The sequence below is a fragment of the Sander lucioperca genome, chromosome 8 (assembly GCF_008315115.2).
Source record: "Sander lucioperca isolate FBNREF2018 chromosome 8, SLUC_FBN_1.2, whole genome shotgun sequence".
Taxonomy (NCBI): domain Eukaryota; kingdom Metazoa; phylum Chordata; class Actinopteri; order Perciformes; family Percidae; genus Sander; species Sander lucioperca.
In genome coordinates this window covers 29066199-29090528 of record NC_050180.1, presented here as the reverse complement: position 1 = coordinate 29090528, position 24330 = coordinate 29066199, and the positions used below count along the sequence as shown (strand labels likewise).

At 38.5% G+C, this 24330-nt stretch overlaps 1 protein-coding gene across 12 annotated transcripts in view; it reads left to right on the top strand.

Annotated features, from left to right (window-relative positions):
* gramd1bb (GRAM domain containing 1Bb) overlaps nucleotides 1-24330 on the top strand; it is a 128408-nt gene that overhangs the window by 13691 nt on the left and 90387 nt on the right. For 7 of the 12 annotated variants that reach the window (XM_031290906.2, XM_031290907.2, XM_031290903.2 and 4 more), the window contains exons 1-2: nucleotides 16472-17816; nucleotides 23526-23615. In XM_031290906.2, the coding sequence (XP_031146766.1) occupies nucleotides 17413-17816; nucleotides 23526-23615 (494 nt within the window). In that variant the 5' untranslated portion in view covers nucleotides 16472-17412. Of the gene's footprint in view, nucleotides 1-7281; nucleotides 7473-16471; nucleotides 17817-23525; nucleotides 23616-24330 lie in introns of those variants that run through there. The other 5 variants (XM_031290909.2, XM_031290904.2, XM_031290899.2 and 2 more) reach the window with 4 other exon arrangements.

Here is a 24330-nt window from a genome sequence, read left to right as displayed (position 1 = left end):
CCTCCCCTACTTTTATTTTCTGCCAAAACAAACCACCAAGTAATTCTTTGAATACCTCGCCATCATCAGTGCTACAGATAAATCCTTCATTTAAACTAAGATTACTAGAAGTACAGAATGAAGACAAGTCGTCTTGTCAGTGCTTTGGATACATCTGAAATTTAAAATTTGCTTGGAACTATTTTAATATTTCATGTCTGGCCCCATGCAGTGTGATAAATCAGTGGCACTCTTGTTCAAGTGTCGTGAGAATTATTTCCTATAGTCTGCTGTGGAGCAGCACTGGAATACCAGCTGTAAATTCACTTGTTAAAAATGTTAGAAATATCCCCCTTACTTGATACCTCATTATAAAATACACAATTGAAATGCAGAAAACAACAATGCATCACTTATTTAATAGCTTGAGTAGGGCTAAATTAAACTCGACCCCTACCTCTCCCTGCCGTCTCCTGCTAGATGTTTACACTTCTTCTGGAGGTTTGTGTTTGCAATCTCAAGTTTAGCAGCTGCTATGCTTATTAATACAGCAAGCTAGAGAGCTGCTCACATGGTTAATTACCATGACAACCTGACAGGCTAATGTAGCCATTATTGCATGTCTAACAACCAAATTATTAATCTGAATACACTGTATTTGAAACCATTTGCCAAATAATATATTGGCTAAATGTAACATGTTGTACATGCTCATATTATGTAACCCTTAATAAATACTTAATCATCAGGGCCCCTGCTGTCTCTGCTAAGCAGACATTTCAACACTAGATTTTACCAGCTCTACTGTCTGTCTCTCTTCTCTCTACTCCTCCACCCCTACAGCCCATACACACTCTGTCTGTCTGTCTTTACGAAGGACATCCCAAAAAATATGAACATATTTCCATAAAACTTAGCAGACAGATGTGGCCAAGAAATAATTTTGGCAGTGATGCAAGTCTGGGATTCATGCCAGTAGATGATTAGCATAGTATATTTGAGATGTTTAGCTTTTTAATGTTTTAAGTACTTTGAATTGCCTTGTTGCTGAAATGTGCTATAACATGCCTTGCCTATAGTGAAACTAACAGAGATAGACACTTGATTCCTAAGGCAACAATTGCTGGGTCAAGAAATCCATACAGTGTAGTCACTATAGTAACATCTAATGGTAACCAGTTGGAAATGCAAGATCAGAAATCAAGTCTCTGCCATGAGTAAAGCACAGTAAAATATGATGCAACCTAATACAACACCTGTTGAATCAACACCTCTCTGAAACAATGTGCACAAAAATGAGCTTTTTTTAGTGTCTGGAATTGGAAATTGAATACACAGTTTTAATAAGCTAAAAGACAATATATAAAAATATTTATCTGGAGCGATGTGAAGAGATGCTTTGTACAGATTGAGCTACTTTTTAGTGCCTTATCAGTGCCCCTTTAGCATTTTCAAGATGTATCGCAATATTATTTTTGTTAAATAAATATTTTTAATAACATGCATGCATTATGAGACGGAAAACTTCCCAAATTAAGTTAAGAAAAGGTTAATAGCTGAGATTTCACATTCCTTCTTATTACAAATAAGACTAAATGTGTCAGATCGTTTGACTCTTGAGACTTGACACACATTAATGATAAACTTTCTTTCGGACCACTCATTCTCATTGACTGCCACGTTAGACAGGCTCTTAGGGTTCTGCAGATAAAGACACTTTGCAATTTTATTTGACGGACTGGGTGAAAAAGCATTAACCTTATGACCCTATAACCCTCATACGGAAGTAGCTGTTTATGATATCCTCACTGCAACATCAAATAAGGGGTAATTATGCGCATTTGTTCAACGTGTGTGTGTGTAGGTTTGTATACATATGTGCTTGGGGGGGAGCAAAGCCGGTTTCATTACTTTGTAGGATTAAATCAACCTTATTCATGCAGTAAAAATAAACCACTGTTCACTCCAATATGGTGTTTGAAATAAAACCCACAATGATTTTATTGCAGTTCTTCTAATTTAAACTCCTTTGCAAGCAAGAATAAAATAAACCATACATGCAACATACCAGTGAACAAACTTTTATAATCTGAAGTTAAATATAGCAGTGAACGGCCATTTATCTTCCTATTGTTTCCGTGGAAACCAAGCAAAATTGTCTCAACCCCACGCCTGTTCTGTATATTTATTACCTCATATCTTGTACACAACATGTATGTGAAAGAGTCTTTTCATCAGTCAGTGTGGGGACGGGGGGGAGTAGATAATAACTACTACAGATTCCTCTCTCTCCATTCTTCTGGATCTGCCAGATAGGCAGCTGAAGATGAATGTGGTGTTGGAGCATTCTGCAATAACTTTGCCAAGAATTTTGCAAAGTGCAGATTCTCCAACATCTGCCACTGTTTGTCTCTCTCATTCTGTCTCTCTGATTCTCCATCCCTCTTTTTCTTTTACCCTCCTTTTCTCCACATTCCTCCCTTTTATTCTATCTCTCCAGCACTCACAGACTCATACATTATTATGAGTATTCCATTGTACAGTGCAGCAGGCTGTGCAGTATAGCTATATGTGGCAATTTAGTAAAGTGCATGTAGATAGCCTCCCTTGTTTACCTTATCACCCACTACTGTTGCCAGTGTCTGTCAATCTGAGGTAGCTTGAACCTCAAAACTGTTTCAGGTGATGGGTCAGTAATAGGGTAAGCCAGACTAAAACTACCTTAGAAATTGGGTAATGAACCTGAGGCCAGTTCAGGTTTCCAACAGATATAGGGACATTTAGAATGTTCTCCAGTTGCTCATTTGGGTGGCAGCATGGACTAGAGGTTTCCAGTCTATCATATATGTAGTCAGCAAACATTTTTCATACAGGCAGAGACATAGAAAATGGCATCACTAGAGTCATTTATGTTTACTTGATTGTACACGCGTGTATGTGCTAATAGGTAATTTTATGGTTGCTTAAATGAGCACACCAAAGTACCCAGGTAATTACTGAAGATTTGTACAGGCTTACCTTCTCCTGAAATGCCTCAAACTCTCATAACACATCATCTTCTCTTTGGCATTCCACCTTTTCCTTTTCTACAGTAAAACGTTCCCACAAATCTAATGGTGACAACTCAGCCAGTTGATGGGTTGTTACATGTCAGTGCATGTGTATATGCACCTACACTTATTAGAAGACATACAGACAGTGGACAGAATAACAGAAACAAGTTAATAAAAAAAATATTTTTGAGGCATATTAGTTTTTAACACAATTTTGAAAGCCATATTTTACGATAGAGCTGTTGGCTGTGTTTTTAATCACTCCCTCATTCATTCGTTCACTACCTCCTTTTTTATAGGGACTCAGTAGTTTTCTCTAAAGTGAGCAGTAAATCAAGGTTTCGCAAACTTATGAATCATCATCATTTTGCGTCATTACTGACGAGTGTAGAGTCACACAAGGGTAAATGGGTCTTAAAATGTGACACATTGCATTGTGGGATTGGGAATTTTTTTTCAGTATAGGAGCTTTTGAGGGCACTAAATGATGGATGCATTTCACTTTCAGAATATAGACCAATAAAAATGGTGGAGGGTAAATACAGTGCACTATATACTAAATAAGGAGTGGTTTCAGACACCACTGTTATCTTATATTGTAAAGGGTTCCTCTTATTTTGACACAGCAGCCGCTCTGTGCATGTGGGCTAATGGATAACTGATATGTGATTTCATGAGTATGCAAGCTGCCCAATTGGCAGTAATGTGTTGTCCATGAATGGCAGAGTAGTCCAAAGTGTGTGCCATGAACTACTTTCACTGACTGAACAACAACCGCAACCTGCAGTGAGTTGCTATTCCTCAGAGCACTGACTCGTTGTAACAGAACCCTGTCACTGTATAATTGGAGTCTTATCAAACAGTTGCTATTTTCAGGCTTAGTACCCAACTAGAGAAACGGACAGTGTAGCTTTCTGTCACACAAGAAACACACTTGGACTCTGGCACACAAACTTTGCCAGTGATTTAGGAGAAGCAGGGAAGACAATTTGTTTTAAATCCAAATGTGAAAAAACAACATTCAAATTCACTTTTTCTCTCAAGCTTTGATTGCCATTTGCCCTCTTATCAGTCAATACCAGTTATGTATACACCTGGGAGATCCTAATGGAGTCCCTTCAACAGGTGTTTGTGGCTAGCTTCAGGTTAATTACATTTGATTTTATAGATGACAGTAAAATAAAATCAGTATAAGATGTGTCTGAGTAAACTTTCATTTTTTCTTTTTAGCAGTTTATCAATAGCCCAAATGCTAAAAACCACCTAATCTTCATCTGCTGTAGATAATTAAGCAACTTGAAGTCCGATATTTGATTCCTTTGGTGTTAATATCAAATTAATCCCATTACTAGGGGTGCACCATTCAGAAAATGTCACGATTTGATTCAATATCGATTTTTAGGCTCAAGATTTGATTCAAAAACGATTCTCGATTTAAAAAAAAAAAAATAAATAAATAAATAAATAAAAACGATTCACAGTATGTAAATATAGTTACTTTTCTCATGTGATTGCAGTAGACATACCATTTAAAAAAAAAAAAAAAGATTTGATTTTTGGAATTCTATGAATCGATTTTGATTCGGTAGAGCTTGAATCGCGATTTGAATGTGAATCGATTTTTTTGCACACCCCTACCCATTACCCTCTAGTGTCAGTAGTGTGAAAATCCATTATCTGTCCCAGTAAATTGATCTATCTTTAGTATCTAGTATGTGTCATGCTCGTCTGTCTCTACACATGAAATATAGTTACATTCATCCAAGAATATGTTGTGTATAAAACGCCCGGTACTGTACATTAATATTAAGCAAGTTTTTCCTTGTGTGTTAAAATCTGGGGAGATTTTGCTTCAGTTGTTTGATGCATTGACCGATCTTTGAAGTTACAGAGATAAAAGATTTTAACAGGGCAAAAAATGATTCAGAAAGAATGTTAACCCATTTTTGTAGCCTCAGGACAGCAGACTAATAGAAGCCAATCAGAAGCCATGTTTTTTGTTGAGATATGGGAGTTTAAATTAAAGGGGTGGTTCAGAATTTTAGACATAGGACCTCATTTCCAAGTTAGCCAGTGTGTTATTTATCAGTGGAGACCGTTTTCAACCCTTTTCATCCAGTCCTTCCAGTTGCAGAGTTCGCTGGTGCTAGGCTAGCGCAAGTCAACAGTATCTGCTAGCCTGCCACCAAAAACAGTCTTACCCACTCCACAGTACACCCGAGGCAAATAAATGATAACGCCAGACTATCGATGTAACTGTCTGTGTTGTTACTGATAAATAACACACTGGCTAACTTGGAAATGAGGTCCTATGTCCAAAATTCTGAACCACCCCTTTAAGACTAGATGGGCATATTTCATCTGCATGTCAAAATAGCACTGTAATGGAAATCCCATGCCACTTGTGGTTTGATTTAAATCTCTGTTCAGCAAGTACACCTGTAAGATCAAAATGTATCTCATAAGTTAACTAACAGATTCAAGCTTTAGAGGCTTTCTCAGAAGCCTTATTTCTCTAGTAAGAAGTCTTTTTTGAGACAGTGAATGATGTTGATTGTTTTTAGATAATAACTGCAGATCTGTCTCTGTCTCTGTCTCATCTGTTGGACTGTCTGCCTTTTTTCTCTCTCTCCTTTCTTTCTGTCACTTTCTTATCAAACGAGACATTGTTCAAGCCGTCCATAGAATCCGAGAACCAAGTTGTTTCTGCCAGACAACGGGCTTTTGCATGCTCCATGGACAAGGCCCTAGAAAAAGTCACACTCGGAGAGGGAGCGGTGGAAATACACAAACACACACAGTTTAATCACACACCAACAGACAGACTACCCACATTGTCTGTAACCTTTAACCCTTTGTTCCCAAAGACCGAAAGGGTCAGGTTTCATGATCTGTGACATAACAAGTCACTGCAGGCTGTAATCTTCCCTTTTTGTGCCATCTTTTAAAACTGATGGGTAGTGGTGAAGGTCAACTTGACTGTGCAAAAGAGGATCAAATGAAATATGGATCTATCTATTGTTTTGAAGTACCTCTAGTAGTTTCACACAGAACTTAAAAAGGACATGTGAACATTTTGGATACTGCATGTTACAGAAATCCGGTCACTGTCTCTTGATGTCCACCTGCATTAGAAGGTTGTTACGGTAATTGTTACATTGCAATGGCAGCAGAAACCAAATCTACATCACCACAAAAACACAGAAAGTTAGAAAGTCTGGTGGGTTTCTGGTAAAAATCTGTGAGAGTGTGCACCCTGCTGGTGCCACTGTATACAGACACAACACAATATACAATATGTGTAGTACTTTACCGTACGGATGTGGTTCTTTGTTTTTCTTTTATTGTAGTACTCATCATCAAATCTACCTTCTAAATACAGAATTTATACTATACTCTGACTACCCACATTCAGTGATCTCCATTGAACTAGTTGTGTGACTTCTACCAGTTGGCTGCAACAGTGATGATTTAGGTGTGTCCTATTAAAGGGGGGAATACTTGTGCAAACATGCATTTTGTATTTATTATTTGTAATTAATTCAGATCAGTTTGTAGAGATCTGTTTTCACTTTGACATTAAAGGGTCTTTTATGGATTGACCAGTGTTAAAAAAAAGCCACACATATTTTTGGATTTGGTGTTGGAAAACAATAAAACTAAAACATGAATATGTTTTATAGACACCATAAATCTCATTAGGCTAATCCAAACCACTAATATAATAAAACTGTAGCCTACATTGCCGAAAGAATTATGTGTAAAAAATAATAAAAAGTCCAATCACTGTAAATCAGAGGCCTTCAAATCTTTTCACGTCAAGGATCCTGGAATAATTTTAGATGGCCATGTGAGTAGACTTCATATATCTGCTTTTGTTCAATGTGTTGAATAGAAATATATACAGGGTTCCAAATTAGCACCATCTACTAGCCAAATGCTGGTAAAATATGCAAGTGGCTGGTAGATTTGCTACACTCACCAGCCAAAAAAACAATGGTACTCTATTAAGTGACTGGTGAAATGTGAACATTGACTAGCCATTTGGCTGGTGGACAAAAAGTTAAATTTGGACCCTGATAATATAATATATAATATTATACATCATGGGAATTAAAAATCAGGTCGATTTCAGGCAGCACTCGGGCCACTAAGAGGTTAAAGGAGGGAGTTGATTGGTGGTGTTTGGTCAGACACTGATAGGTCACTGCTCGGTGGTCTGCTCTGTGCGGCTCTCATCCGTAAAGTAACGGGCTGCGGTCTCCGCCTCCGAGATGTACTGATTTGAGTTTGCCAAACAAAGCAGCCGACTTCAACCGGATTTCTTCAACCTGTCAACACGGATGAGTACCGTCTATGAAGTTATCCTCCGGAGACCTTCTCGGTGTGTGAGTCTGGTGGACGGACAAGTTTGTGGAAGTCGGCGAGCTTGAATCGAAGGTAAAATGGACCTCAGACGCTGGTGAAACATGTGAGACTTTTAGTGGTGTTTTCTGAAGTACACTGCTTAGTTTGACTTGACAGTAGTTGCTTTGTCGATACGAGTTTTGCGCTGTCAACCCGAAACGACCTCAATTTAGCAAGCAGTTTAATAAACCAAGGAAAAGTCGCGCTCGACATAACGTTAGATTCACAATGTAGGCTATAGCCTACCTCGACATTGATTAAATAGGCTACGTTGATTAAACAGTAGGGTGTTGAGTACACAATATAGGCCTATTGATTTCCTGATAGCCTATCCCATAATTCGGAATCTCCTGCATCGTTGTGAGCAAAGGACTGTATTCCCCCGTCTGTCCAGTTCCTGCTGCCTGTCTCAGACGCTGCTGTGTGTGCGCATCACCTAACTTTTATTAAGTGTTAAAAGAAACATGTCTATCTACGATAATTGTTCAAACATGTAGGCTACATGCCGTGTTTGCACCTGCTCTGTGGACCAGGGGCTGCTTCTGTAGTGTAAGAAACTGGCCAGCGCTGTTAGCATCAGCACCAGTCGGGGTGGGGGTTCGATCCCCACCCCCTCTGCATGCCAGTACATTTAAGTTAGTGGTCGATATTTATTGAAATTACTATTTTCAGTTTCTTTTTTCTGTTTCTTTGTTTTTGTTTTATAGTTCACATACTAACTTCAAGTCCTGTACACAGTGATGTTAATGCTGGCACGAGGCATGAAAGTCTAAAAATGCAAGTCCTTACTGTGTTCATATGGGCCATAACCTGATACAAGAGCCCACTCCTCAAACAACCATCCTACTGTAGGCTAGGCCTACTTGTTCCAAGTTTTAACTTTGACATTTTATTTAGTCACTTGTACAGTAAAACGGTTTTTAGGTGTAAGTTACGTTGTAATAAAATGCTTTGTAGAAGTGTACTAATTCTCGTTAAGTATTGTGTTCCATTTCTTTTCAGTTTGGTCCTAAGCGCAGTGTTTGATTTGTTCCTGACTTTGCCCATATGTCCTGTGTACATCGCCATCTTGTTTGTAGTCAGTGCAAGTTTGCTAGTGTGAAAGTGAGGTTGAAGTAGAATCAAAGAAAGAATTTGTTTTGTAAAGGGGTCACAGACCAAAAGGAGTCAGGTGGCCACACAGGCACCATACAGTAAATGCAACACAGAGTGAAATCACAGGGTAACCTCACATTAAAGGATGTTCCCGGTTTTCTATAGAGTTTAGTTTTTGTGTTTTTGCTATAATTGTTATTCTCGAGTTTAGATGTTGTTGACCAATGGCTGTATTCGTTGTGCTTGTTTCTGTTGATGCTGTAACAATCCTCTGATCAGAGGAGTTCTTCCTGTACAATCTTGTGTACTTTACTTTGAGTAAAGGAAGTTGGCCTTTAGGTGACAATTAAATAATGTCTTTATCTGCTGATACACCCTCTGGAGCAGCTGGTGGTCTTGGACGCACATTTGGGTGTTGCTGGTTCCTTTTTAAGATAATAGCCTAGAGCAGATTACAACATTCATAATGGGTAGGTAGCTAGGTAAATACAATATCGGCTTTAAGAAACTAACAAATACAACACTGAACACGCTCTGGTTCACAAGCTATCACAACTATGGTAAAATTATTTTCTACCTGTCCTGATCAAGTCCCAGATGTCTACATGAACATTGTGTGCTGGTGACTGTACTAGGTTGGTTGGTTCTATAATGTGACTGCTGCCTAGCCTACAGTACATGTCCTCTAGTTTGAGAGGACATGTACTGTAGGTGGTGTTGTGCACATGAAGTCTCCCAGGGGGGGCTCAAGCTGAATCTGCAGCTTATCCCTCAGTCACAGCGTGTGTGTGTGTGTGTGTGTGTGTGTGTGTGTGTGTGTGTGTGTGTGTGTGTGTGTTTTATTTATAGCGCACACAATACTTGACACATTCAGAAATAAACTGTTAGAACAGTTGGTGTCTGGGGAAACAGTTACAGTAGGTGTTATAGACATTTATTAATCAACACAATGACTGCAGCATCTAAGAAAATAGTTCTCTAGAACTCTTGACTGTATTGCTGTTCCGGAGATGCTGTGGAAAGGCCCGTAGGTCAATCGCAGCAAAACTGCAACATGCTCCCAATGAGAGCAGTCACCGTGGCTGTCGCTGGGGCCAGCTCTCTCTCTCTGTGAATAAGACCGCTTTGAATGCATCCCACAGTTTCATGTCTCCCGGTTTCCGATAGCCCCTCTTCTCTCAGCTTTTTGTGGCTGTCAGGCCTGGGAAAATGCCTCTTAACCCCACACCAAGTTGGTGAACAGACAGTGCAGTTGTTTTTACCTCAGTAGTGAAGTACAGTTGTTTTATAGATGATGTTACAGGGTGAGATGTTTCAGTATAATTTAAGGGTTGTTTTTTGGACATACACTTCAAAGTCCCGTTGTTTTCACTTGTTGATTATGTTGATTTTTGTTATATTGATTATTGTCTTTTCAGGCTTTATAATGGTGACCCTGGTCATAGATTTCTCATGTACATTCTAAACGTATTCTAAACACCAGCAACCTATAATTACTTTTGTTTATTATAAAGTTGACATTAAGTATGTCTATTACAGTCTATTGAAATGACTGTGCTATAGGTTTATTATCAGTACATCAGTTCTAGAGAATGTGTTTTGTGGGCTGAGCTTTCTTCCTGTTACACATTTTGTGTGGTCTAGGCATGGATTTCCTGGGTATTGATATTTGACAAACATTTTCTTAAATCATTTAAAAGGCTCCTTTTTCATATTAGTGTTGTTACTGAAAAAGAGGGAACTGTGAAAGCTTACGGCAATATTCACTGATATGTCACTCCATCACATTATGGTAAAGAGACTTTTAAAAGGGTTTCAACCATCAGTTTTAATACCTGACTAGGAGAAGTAAATACATCCATTCATTCATAAACAATGTAAAATCATTCAAACAGTTTGTCAGCAAACAGTGCAGTTCACGTGATTGTGAGTTAATTATCCATCTATGAGAAGTTGTGAGCAGCATGGATCTAAAAATTGGCACAGTCTCACACCCTCAGAGGGGAGAAGATTAATTTTATCTGCTGAAGCTCCAAAAGGGGAAACGAAGCAGATTTTTTTGATATCAGATCATTTCAGAAGATTTAATCGTATTTATAAGCTCTGACAACATGGGTTGGTATATTACCTTAAAGTCTGAAAAGGATGTAATTAGGAGCATCGTCTAAAGTAATGTAATGTACAAGATTAGTGCAGCTACATAAACACGTCATTCATATTAGCAACACCAAATGTGAGAGGCAGTATAGCATGACGGGTCCAACTATACTGTCTGGCCATCAATTCATTAACTAGCCTCACTTAATGGCTTCTAATTTTGGTAATAAAAATCTAATAGAACCAATCAGACCTTATTTAGACTAATCTTGCCGTTCTGTTAAGAACCATAAACTGGCTTTGTATTTGGTGCCTTGTAAGCGGAATCCAGCTGTTATGAATTTATGTAAACTAATTTGATTCCGTTGACTTTTTTGGGTTAATATCATGGCATTTTTTAAAATCTCTTTAGGGCTGATACTGATCAAAGTCAGCAAAGGTTGCTGCCCTCTCTTATGTTATCCATGTTATTTCCAAGGTGGACTTCCCAATAGATATACCTGTGCATTAGTATACATATTTAGTTACTTATTTATTCATAACAGGCTGTTTTACTGGCTCATTTGATGTTGTTGGATTCTCCTTCACCCTCAGTTTGTATTCTTTATCCTACTTTGACTTTGCTTTGAAAACATCCACTGGGAATCGAATAAGCCTAATATGTGTACCAATTTACCAATTGGTCAGCTACTGTATGGGTACTGTATGTGTGTTTCAGTGAGGATGTGACATCCAGCTTTCTGAAAACTTTGTGAAGAACACGTAGGTATAAAATGAAGCATTATTCTGCAGCTGCGTGGCTTTTTTCTTTCAACTCAAATTGATTGGCCAATTCAGATCAGCACCATTTAATTGTAGCATTCCTAGTGCCTACCCTTAATTAAAATGCAATAATTTTGAAACCAACCAAACTCATTCAGTCAGATTTTTTTTTTTGGAAACAGTTGATTCAGTTCGTTTAAACTCCCTTTCATCACAGTTGTGACTCTCGGGTCTTAACTACAGCATTACATAATACTACATACTGTGTTAATACTACATACTCCACCAAAGAGCTGTGCCTGTTTCCATAGTGTAACAAGGCTATTTTTAGAAGGCAGGGTGTCTAAATAAGAGATGAAAGCTATGGCTTTAATCAGTACAGAAGAGGACCAAAGAGAAGGCAGCCCTTTTTGTGATGAATACACATTTTAGGTAGCTGTATGTTAAAAGTTTGTATATGTAACCTAATGAAAACCCCCAAAATGTGTGAGGAAGCCTTGTGTGATAGTCCTTTAGCTTTTGTAGCTGTTACTGTTACTTATATGTAAGTAATAAATGACTGAAAATAACCTTGCATCCTCCTTGAGTTAGGCTCCACAAAGAAAGTAGTCTGTTTTGATTGCAGGTCATTTGCAGTACAATGTGTTCCTTCATTTGTCTTTACAGCAAGTCTGAGTTCAATTAGATGCTAGTGTGACTGGAGCGGCCGTACAGAGTTATACAGTAGAGTAGCACAGGAAAGGGAAAAGGTACGATGGAGTGAAGCTTGTTACGTGAGCAGGGTTTATAATCTCATCATAGCTTCACAGTGCATGTAATATTTTCCCATCACTAATAGTTCTACCGTTGCCACCAATGGTCAGGTTTAATATGGGGAGCGGTTTGATTAGTATTGACTCAATGGGCACATCAATAGCATCATGCCTGTGAGAAAAAGATCACGCAGAGGCAGGGTATAAATATTTAATGTGAAAATATTATTTCATCTTATTTCTCTCCTTTTTTTTCCATCCCCTTTGAAAATAGAGCTTTTGTTAGATGAAGGGGTCTCACATTACACACATCAAATTTCACTCAGATTATTACATTCTTTCTTGCATGTGTTGTTTATTTTTCCACATAAATAATACTATAAAACACATCATAATGTGTAATAAACTGAATGTTAATTTGACTTGTCGTGTTGGTATAAAAAGTTTGAATATGGAGTTGAGTTCATAGAAGGGACCTCTGGACCATGGTTTCCTTTGACTCTTCCTACTTTTTGCTCTTCGGTCATAGATGTCGTAACCTATCATTCAGCCTACCAGCAGCATTACTTTCTCCATCTTTTTGCATATTGTTTCTCAATACTTTAATCTGCCAAGGAGAATATAGAATAAATTAATTAAGATGCACTCTTCTTTCCTTTTAAATAAATGGGTTTTCACATCCGTTTTGGCCATTATTACACTTTAGTTTTATAGCATGATAATGAACTTATTTAGGGTTAGATTTACAGAGATTTACTTAAATACGTTTGTAAAAGTATCCAGCATCCAGACCTTTTTTTTATCCTGTATCTATACAGATAGATTGGTAAGGATTGTTACAGCAGCCTCCTCATTGTTATAGGTCATACTTTATCCACCATGACAAAGATATTTGCCAGTCCTCAGATGCTCTTATGTTTTGTGCCACTGTACAGAATTCATTTGACTAATGAGAGCACCTAATGCTGCATATATTTTTACAAGTTCTAGTTCAATCAGCATCAGCATGCCTCTGTAATGTGCCCACGGTCTTTGACATGGTGCAGACAGGGACACAGCGCTAAGAATAGAGACGCCGCAAAACAATAGAGCTGAACTTTGATGGTCACTAATGACGCGTAAAAGGCAAGCAATCACATGGTCGTTGTGGGCTGTGTAGCCATCATGGTCATGGAAAACTGTGATCTCTATCTCAGCTGTAACAGCAAAGCGTCTCAGTGGTAGGTCCATCTGTTGACTCTGCTAACGTATGCATGGCAAAGTGCACAAGGCACTGAGACACAAGATGGTTCGACCATTAGAGTCCGTCCTGCTGTGCACTCTATTTTTTTAATATTATCATAGTGTACTTACACTGCACAGGTGTATCAACACGTTCCCCAGCTAGAGAGCAGTGTTTCAGAGTGTTTCTAATACATGACTAATCTAAAAATATCAACACGTAAAAACCATAGCAGAAACAACACTCTCTAACTAAATCCTCAGCCATGCCCATATGCTCACTGCTCAGCCATGACATCACCTGCTCGGCTAAGTTGAGCCCTGCCATGCCAAAGTATGACCTGAGGCTACTAGAAGGTGTGAAACTGTAACAGGAAACGTCTTGTCCATAATTAATGCATGATGTCTCCCCACCTCCACACTCCGCCTCCAGGTCGGAGTGTGTGTGGTTATGTATGTGTGCATTTGCTTAGCTCTGCATTGCACATGTTTATTGGAACATAAACAGTGCCACGGTGGAACATGCATACATTATATTCACACCTCTCCTAATGAATACTAAACAATGAGTTCATCATAATTTATTAATACAAGTGGAGTGGATAAATGGCTAATTTTTATCTATGATTTGTCTGTTCTATCTTAATCAAGGACATCATTAGTAATGATCCAGTTGCATCTTTTTATTAGAAAAATACATCATTGTAAAAACATAGTAAGGTTGAGTTCTTATAGCGTTTTCGTTTTGTTAAATACTTGGATTGGTAAAGCTTGTCTAACAGTTGTCTTATTGATTATTTTTTATTCATAAAAAGCAGTGTACAAAATGTTGAGCCATTTGTAATTATAGCAGAAAATGAAGATTGTGTGAAGAAGTACCCTACAGTATATGGTAGAACGTCGAGTTTAGACCTTAAATGTAACCTTATAATTACCTTTTGTAATTTAAAATTGTTGAAATATGTTTTGTTCCTGCATTGAGCACAATATAAACAACAAATCCCTTTCTTAAGTAAGAATTTTAAAAGGTTTTATTTCACCAAGAATGGAGAATTTGCACACTGAAGTGCACAGTGCTCCTGTCTTTTAGCACTGACCTTTAAATAGTCCAATTGCTTTGAGTCAAATATTTGCAAATTAATTTGTGCTGGCTGAAATCCAAAGGGAACCTTAAATATTTGGCTGGCTATCTCTATTACACAGATAGCAATGTTTGAATTCACATAGTGCCTCAAAATGAGTGGTAAAAAAAGAACGATCTGCCACTCATAGCTAATTCTAGTTCAGTACTTGGTATTTACTGGGAAAAATATAGGGCCATCTCCAAATGACTTTTATTTTACAAAGTTATTGAAAAAGTTATCCATTATTAGCTAAGCAGTCTGAGTCATGCTTCTTTCAGTATCTCCATTGACATTTTGATAGCTGCAGATTGAGGTCAGTGCTCAGTGTTGGTGCTTGTTGACCTACATGCAGCCTTTGACAAAACCGATCAGGCTACACTGATGAACAAACTGATGGAGCGTGTTGGTGTTACATGGTTTGAATGATTAACATCCTGCTTTTCAAAATGGAAATTTTTTTTGTGTACTTAAAAAAAAAAGTTAGAATGACTTATGGTGCCTCTCTTAAGTTTTCTGCATTTATGTTCTAACTAAAGGGCACAATATTGGTTGAAACATTACATTGCTTTGCTTAGGATAGTTTTATATGTCTGTTGACGTCAATCATAGGTTACTCACTCACACTCAAAATGTATTTCTTCTGAAAACAGATATTGATAAACATTATTCTTGTCTGTATTATATTTCAGCAGTCCTTAAAATCTATTTTTAATGTCTAAGTTTCAGGATGCAAAATATGAGTTTTATAATCACTTTAGCTGCTTGGCTGTGCCTTTAAAAACCCTCTGCCAGAAGCTCTGGAGTCATTTTTTTTTGTCTCGGCCTTATAGTATCGTCGGTGGTGCAGTCGTCAAATCCCACTTCTATTAAGTCTCTTGGATCAACTGTAAGATCAGGCCTATTCTCACTTGTCCCATATAAGAAAAGGCTTTTTCATGCTTTCACTGCCTCTAGGCTAAATTGTTGCACGGTAGTTTTCCCTCTCTGAGTCAAGAGCAGCAACAAAGCTTAGATTTACAGTAGAGACAACGTTCGTTCAAATTCCAAATCAGTTACAAATTAGCCCTTTTCACATTTCTGATGTTCTTAATCTAGTTTAGACAGCAAATGTATTCTATATTCTGTAAGGGCTCTTGACACTGGAACATTCTGGCTAAACCTTTTGGCCAGATTTTAAAACCTACCTTAAATAAGCTGTATATAGACATTTTTCATGCAATGGTTTAATGTACTGGGAAATATATTTTAATTATTATTATAATTAGTAGTAGTAGCAGTGAGTGGTACTATTAGGTTGTATATTTCTTTGCAAACAGTGCATGCTCTCTCTTCTATCTCAGTAGGCACATACCCGTTACCCCTGCTATTTGTTTCTCACCTCATAGATGACCAGCTGAGAAAGCCATATGTGTAGAGCAATAATTCTAGTGATTCTAACAGCATAGCTTAGGAGAAGAACGGAGACGGTGGTGTTTACTATTGACTTTGTTTTTCCCACTCAACTCTGACTGCTTCCTTTGTGATGGTTTTCCCTCAATTTATTTTATTTTTCTTCTGTTTGCTTGGCAGTTGCACCTGCAAAACTGACAGGACTGTGGTGTACTCTTATCATTTTTGCGGATGCCCTTTAACCTATAAAGCAGTTGGCCACCACTTAGATATCTATTGTGTACAGAGGCTGTGATCTACAGAGGTTATTACTAGTCTGTTATTGCTGATTTTGTTTGTGGAAACTGACATAATGTTTAAAGGTCTGTGATACACTTAGGGAAGTTATTAGGGAAGAAAGGTGTTAGGGATTGATATACTTGGGCTGGTGCATGGTGGTGAGTAGGCACTGTATGTTGAATAGCTCAGAATTTGATAAAGTGTGAGTGTGTTTGTGCATCTAATCACAAGTGCTGCCTGTTTCCTGTGTGTCATCATGGTATCTGACTGTGTGTGTTCCTGTACACCATGCATGCCTTTTTAAATGATATGCCTGCGTGTGTGTGTTTGTGTATGTGTTTAGTGTGGCTGCTTATCTTGGTCATCATCACCCTCAGCCTTGCAGTCCTATCACCTCCCTCTAACCTGTAGGCATTAACTGCGTGAAGACGGCGACACACTGGGGCACAAGACGGACCTCACCCTCCAGCATGGGCGCAATCCGGACTGACAGTGACGTCCTCTGCTGCAGCAACTTTAAAATGAGCACAAAGTGACAACAAATAACCTCCCAGCCTTTACACAATATCAGCATCAATATTCAAAGGCTAACAGTTGGTGCCTTACTCTTTAGCATTACAGTAGCAACAGCAGCTGAGGTAACCGCTTTGGCAGCTTCGACAGTAGCACAGCGCGTGTGTGTGTGTGTGTGTGTGTGTGTGTGTGTGTGTGTGTGTGTGTGTGTGTGTGTGTGTGTGTTTAGTGTGCAAGTTGGCCTGCCAGTACCTGGGGAGGACCAGCAAAGGAGTTGTGTTACACTCCCTGACAGACCTTATACATGTTTCATCTGCTGCTCTCAGAACAGAAGCCTCCTTTGTTATCTAATCCAGCCCTCTCCTCTCCAGCCTGAGTTTACTGCCACAAGACCGCTCTTCACAGTCTGTCAGCCAGCCGCCGAGCTGATACATATCAACCAACAGCTGAGGAGCAGCAGAAGGACTTAGTCAGGCCCAAGATATCTGCTATCAGGACTTCTCAGCCAGTCTTTCAATCCATTGGCTGGCACGCGGAGAGGGCTTTAAAATAAACAAGCAGAGGTCCACCAAAGATTGTCACGGATCTAAAAGGTGCCTCATCTGTTCAGCACTAAACCTCAACTTTTCTGTAGGTAATAGCCCTTCAAGCTTCAGAATTGCAGCATTTGCAGTTCTTTTAACCAAGGATCTCAAAAAAAAGTAGGTGTTGTATTTGCACTTTAGAAAGCTAGTCAGGAGCATGAGTGACGCTCTTAGGCCCCCTTCGCTCCAGGTGAGCGTCCCAAACGATGCTCCAGCATACTCAGACGGAGGAGCCAACACAGTGTCGGATGGCTCTGTGCGATCCAGCTTCTCAACCCCGACGCTCCGACGCAAGCGCTTTAAGATGCGGCGCATGAGGAACGTGCCTAGCGAGAGGGAGCTTGAAAGGGGGCGGCTAACCAGTGGCCACCTCACAGCCCGCTCCGGCTCCAAGGAGTACCTCCAGCTGCCTTCCATTGAGATCACGCCATCCAGCGATGAAGATGCCACCTCTTCCTGGTCGCGCTGCTCCACGCCCAGTGCCTCTCCACGACGCAAGCGTTTTCTGTTGAGGAAGTGGCTGAAGGTCCGACAGAAGAAGGAGCAAGGCAGTGAGAGCAGGTTGGTATGGGCCCTCTCTACTCACCTCTCCTCATTCCCCTCTTCTCCCCACATCTTACCTACTTCCTCCATGCTGCTTCAAGGCTACCTGCACTAATGTGTTGTATCAATCACTGAAAGAGAGTAAAGTTGCTGGAATTTTAGAACATTTAGACTTCTGTGTAGCTTGAGGTCTCTTTTCATCTTTCAGAGTTTGATGCTTGATCAACAGCATGCCGTTTAATGTCCACTCAGCTTAATACAAGGTAGTTACAGTGTTTATTTTGTTAGGTGCTTTTCTACGTATTCTTGCGTTCAATCTGAAGCAAAACATAACTTTTTAACAAATATGTAAAAGTAGCACCGCAAAAAGAAGCAACATTTCATCCCTTCTGTGTTCATGTATATGGATGGATTAAAGTTATCCTGAGTCTTCTCCCTTTGTTCTTTTAGTAGCATACATTCTACTGCATCTTTTTTCGCTTTGTGGTATAGTAGCATGTTTTTTTGTTTTTGAATTGATCGTTTTGAACTTCAATTGAAAACAACCTCCTTGCAAAAAAACCCCAAAATGACAAATGACACCAGTTTAAGTAAGTGAAATATAGATCTTGTCCTGACATTTATAGGCCAGCTAATTAGTTTTTTTAAATTAAAGGGGCTTCATCCTTGTGTTTTGATTGTTGGGTTCTACTCTTTTGTTTACATATGGATCAGGGAATATGAGATCAACCCATGTGAGCCTTGTGAAGCCTTGTGTTAGAGGGCACAACTTAGGTTGAGGTTACGCTTACAAGAAATGTAAAGTTCATACATTTGAGCTGCTAAAATGATAATTAATAGCAAAGATTGTTACCCTCCAAGAATTGACCCAGCAGAATGCAGACACATGGTCACCAAAGTTAACAGACGTCTTACTCCTGGGATCATAAATATACACACTTGATGCTGTGTTTAAAACAAAGGGCTCAGGTGATACTGTAGGGTCATCTAAAACTAAAGGTTGGTGCGACAGCAGTACAAGAGGAAAGGTTAAGGGGTTTACAAAATCAATCGGTTTCATCTTATCGGATACATGGTTTTGAGATATGCTGACACCTGAGATACACTATGTGATGGTAGCACTAGAGGAAAGGGCATAGGGTCCAGAAAATCAATCGACCCCTTCAAAGTTAAAGTATTTTAGCAATTTCAATAAAATTACCTTCCTAATTTAAACATGTTAAATGAGCGTGTTGAAAGGTTGTAGTTTATAAAAACGCAATACAAAGGTATTCAGAATAAGTATGCAACATTTTCAGTTGAGTGTTACTAAAATCAGGGAAAGGCGCAATGTGTACTTGTATCTGGATATACTATACCATAAACTAAAGCTGTCCATCAGTCCCTACAAATTAAGAAAATATATACAAAGATTGCAAACTATCTCAATCGACTTTATTTGTGGTTCTATGAATTAACTTATGTGGAGGACTCACAAAGAGAATCTAATGAGTACGCCAAAAGAACTCAGTTCTGGTATGACATTAAAAAAAAATTTTTTTTGAAGTAACTATATTTTTGAGCAGTTTATGTTTTGGAATGAGTTAAGTCATAATTTTTATTTTACCTGAGAGTTTGGAGCAGTCCCTGGTGCCATAAGATAATGCACTGAGCTGAGAGCCATCACTGTGTTGTAGTTATGGTAAAATTGAGTCAACCAGAACGATTTGTTTTCCATTCTTCCTTCTGCTTGCTTCATTGTACTCAAATTAGTCATGGGATAATTCGTTGGACGTGACCTACTTTTATAATTTTTGGGACATAATGTCATCTTTTCACAATGTATTAACAAGTGCAGTTCTTTGAATTAAAACATGGAATGGCTGGTAGTTATTTCTTTGCTTTCTTTGATGTATCCTAAGACTTATTACTGGTGACAGATGGCAGGACAGGAACAACTTCATTACTCACTCCATCAATGTGTTATCTTTGTCTGAGTGGAAGACATCAACTCTCCAGAGGCATGATTGCATAACCCCGACAACCTTACTGTGTGTGAAATGCGTCATTATCCAGCGCACCATCAGTACAGCCCGGCTCCCCCTCAGGGTGTAATGTGGACTGTTCTAAGAAGCGTTCCTCAGCTTAACGCCATGCTGTGGCATTAAGATGACATGGCTCCTCCTCAATCTGCTACTTATTACTAGCTGCATGTAGTATATAAAAAATCTATAGGCTTAAAGCAGTTTGGGAGTGACATGAATAATCCAGATCTTAATGTTTATCTTAACTCAATTATTGATATAGGTTTGTCATGTTCAGGAAACAGTGTGCTGTACCCTGTATTCTCATAGATATTTTCAATTAAGTCAGCACTGTTGCCCACATTAATTTATTATTGCTGCATTGAGGGCAGTTTTTTGACAGCCTAATATATAATGGAAGGTTGTTCCAAAATAGCACCGTTGTAACAATAAAAATAGCAGCATCTGGCTACATGCATGCACATTGGCTCTGGTTTTACAGCCAGAGTATGGAGCATGGTTGGCTGTGAACATGCTGTAAGTTAACAGGAGGATGCTCTGATAAGATTCAGCTCCTCTTGTTCTAACATGAGCTGCACCTGCAGCAATGCAAGGTAAGGCAAGTTTATTTGTACAGCACCTCAACAGCAATTCAAAGTACCTGTCATAATACAAAATGCTAAATAAGCTAAAATGATATGAAACAGAATGAACAGGAAAATAAGAAATATTGTGCAGCTGCGGGCTACATTACCAGACCATAAATGAAAGAAAAAAACTCTGAACAAAGAATAGTGCAGGCAATCAATCAAATATCAAAAACACTAGTAGTAATATAATAGGAGTTAAAATTGAAAAAGTAAACCAAAAAATTATGCCCTTTAGTTTTAGTCATCGCTGTTGTCGTTCTAGCCTTTGAAGGGGTTCTCACCTCTGATTTTCCACTGTGTGTGTGTGTGTGTGTGTGTGTGTGTGTGATTGTGCGTCTAGGAACAGTGGAAGTTTGCAGACAGAGTGGAATCTGCTGTTCTGTAGGCTGATAACAGCAGGGCTATTTTGAGGAGGTGGTGCAGTATCTTTCACCAGGCTTCACTGCTTCCATTTCGTCCAAGCATTTAAATATTTCAGACACAACCTCACAAAGTGTCTAAGGAAAACAAGAAACCAGATGAGTTACCGTTAACCATTTGAATAAATGTTAATAGCTCGTCAAGTTGCTTCATCACAGCAGCAGAAGAGGAGGAAAATGTACTTGAATAACTTGTTAGTTCACAATTTTTTTTAGCAATTAAACTTTTATGTTGGTCATAAAGTGAATGAAAAAATCCGTGCAATCGTTTGTTCTCTAAGTATTGTCATGGATCAGAGCGAGTGACGAGGTCCATCACCTTAAAAATTTGCATTGCATCAAGTAAGGTAACAATGTTACTGCTTCTGATTGCATGTCAACAGTAAATATAATACCTTCTTACAACTTAGAATATGTTTACACCAATGACTCACAAATGTTAACAATGTGGCTAAGATAATGAGATATAAAATATACAAATATGATTCAGATTTGGATCATACTTGATCTAAAATAAATTGTTTGAATGCTGTGAGCACAGACCAGCTGTGTTGTGCATTCTATATTGTGAATAAAGATCCCAAATAATGCATCATGCTGTTTTACTGTGTACTGTAGCTTAGGGGTCTTTAATGTTTTTTAAGCCAAGGACCCTCTAACTGAAAGAGATGGAGCAGGGACCCCCTACTACATGTTTTATAAAATGAAGTTGCATATTAAATTGGGCCTACAATAAAACCTAAAGCCTTTACACATACAGTGCCTTATTTGCATAGAATACTAAGCTATTCAGAGCCTAATAATTGTTGGCATGATTTTATAAATTATGTTTTAATGTTAAACATTCATGTTGCACACATCTGTGGATGGCCTTAGTGACTACCTTGACGATAGGCCAGTAAGCTGTGGGGATTTATATTTGCTAATAATATATTGGATTCATATTAAGACTTTAAATTTTGAAAAAGCTTTCAAAAATTAACAATAATTTGGAGGCCCCCCTGCATTGACTCTGAGGACCCCCTAGGGGTCCCAGACCTCCTGTTGAAGATCCCTGCTATAGATGGTTTGCAATGGCTTGCAACTCTGTCTATAAAATTGACTTTTGTATTTTGTTACACCTCTTTGCTGTCATGTTGAAAGCGCATATTCCATCAATTGTGTATGAGTAATGAATAATTCAATGGGGCCCATGCCATGTAAACTTTCTGTCCTCTTAATTTCAAAAGAACATGCACAGAAGGAAAAGGATACATACTGTATATAAACACTTGCATAAACCCGAACAAACACATCTGCATTCACGGCACATACCGTATGTCGCCCCTCTGAGAGAACAGCTTGCAGAAACACTATACCTGCTGCAGACGAGACATGTGCTGAGACATGAGGGAGTTGAGCTCAAGTGATATTCCACACACAAAAAAGTTTCACCTTATGTAGGCTATGTGGTAATAAAAGGTGTCAGTTTTTGAATGAATCCACTGATCTTGGCTCTGTACTGTCAATATACAGTGTCAGTTTAATGTATATACATACCAACTGCTCAAATGCATAAATGGTACTGTACTGTATGCCACACTTGAATGCATCTTTTCAACCTTAATGTAGCTTTTCAAAGACTATTTAAAGCTGACTTTTACTTAACGACACTCACTTTTGAAAAGCTCTGCCAATGTGATGTCATATTTTTTGATGTTATCCAGTTTAACTGAGTAAAGATAAATAAATATTGAGATGATTATTTCACTTCTTTTGAGAAAAATAACACATTAAGACTCAATACAAGGTTAAATGATTGGGTAATGGCTACTTAAGTTTAAAAACTATGTTCAGGGTACATTTACAGCATACGAAAAGTCTAAACTATCAAAATATGCTTTCTCATACATTCCAGGTTCTCCTTCAGCCTTTTGTAGAGCATTGTTCCTGTTGGAATTAGATTAGGGCACCCCGCAGAGTTAGTGTGAATTAATGAAAACCTTTCCCAACAGAACGGCTTTATTCTTAAATGTCAAAGTGTGGACCGAATGACAGCAGAATCTTATAATAGGGAAGTCAGTCAAAAATCTCTAACTACTCATGCTTTTTATTCTCTCTCTTTAACTCTTACTTATTATCAGGAGCCTTATCTTTTTCATAGCCTATGTCATATAGCCCCCTCTAGTGTTATCATTTGGTATGTGCATCCATAGGACAGGAGTCTTATCCAGACAGACCAAGTTGCCATATACAGGTATATTTGACACTTAATTTGCAGGATCTTGGACAGCTGATGTTGGACCCAGCAGAAAGAGATGTATGACAGAAACTGATATTTTTACCCTGCAGGGGCCTAGATAATGTAGTGCAAAAAAGCTGAAAATAAATGTAATATCAAAGATTAGCTGTCAAGTTTATACAATAGGGTCTATTTATGCCATGCCTTTTTCTTCATGTTTTTCGCCTTGTGTTTCTTGTTTGCAGGGGCAAATATACCATGGTAGTTTACATAGTAACTAATAACCCTGATTCATGAGATTACTTACAATAACCTTTTCTGAAATAACACAAGATGAAATGGATATACACCATCAAATTTCAGTTTAATATAAGCATGCTGTGTGTGTGTGTGAATGATTGACAGACTCACTTCTCTTTCATGTGACATTGCAGCAGCCAGCAGAGCAGCCAGCAGAGCAGCCAGCAGAGCAGCCATGAAGATGACAACACTCGCTTCTTGACTCCATTTATCCGAGAGGAGAGGTGAGCAATATGTGTGTGTTGGCGTGTATGTGTTGCCTCTGGATAGGCCTTAATATTATAAGAGATTTCCCCAATTTGAATGAAATTAAATCAAAATCAGAGGACTAAATCCAGGAAACATTTTACTATGGCCATTCCGTAAACTGAATGCTGGAGATATCCAGTATAAGTTGAAACTGTTGAATCATTCATATTTTTGCAGTATAGCTGCATTATATTATAATTTAAGGGCAAATCAGGGCACAGACAGTACGGTTGTGACTATTTTGTCTACCAGGTCACTTGCAGATTCATGCTGCTGGGATGAATAATCAACTCAGAATGTCAATGTATTACCTCATCTGTGGTCACAGCAGTCTATCTTTTGAATGCATTCTCCACTAGGGGGCACTTCCTTCATACTGGTGCACAAAGGCACTGCTACATAACTTGTTTCTGTCCGTTTCATTGTGGCTTTTTAATTTATCTACTTTTTCTCCTTCAGAATACAAATTCATGCCTTGAACTAGCTAAAATCATTCTTCTTTGAAGAGACTAATGCTGAATCCCATTTCTCTCTTAAACTATGCAAATGGAGTAATGTCAGTGACATTAATGAGAAGACCATAGAGGGTGTTTGTGCACTTGACTCGCACAAAAAGGCCTTTTTTGTCCTTTTTCCGGGTATCTGCCTTTTTAAAAGTCATGCAATAGTAGCCATGTGTAACTTTGAATA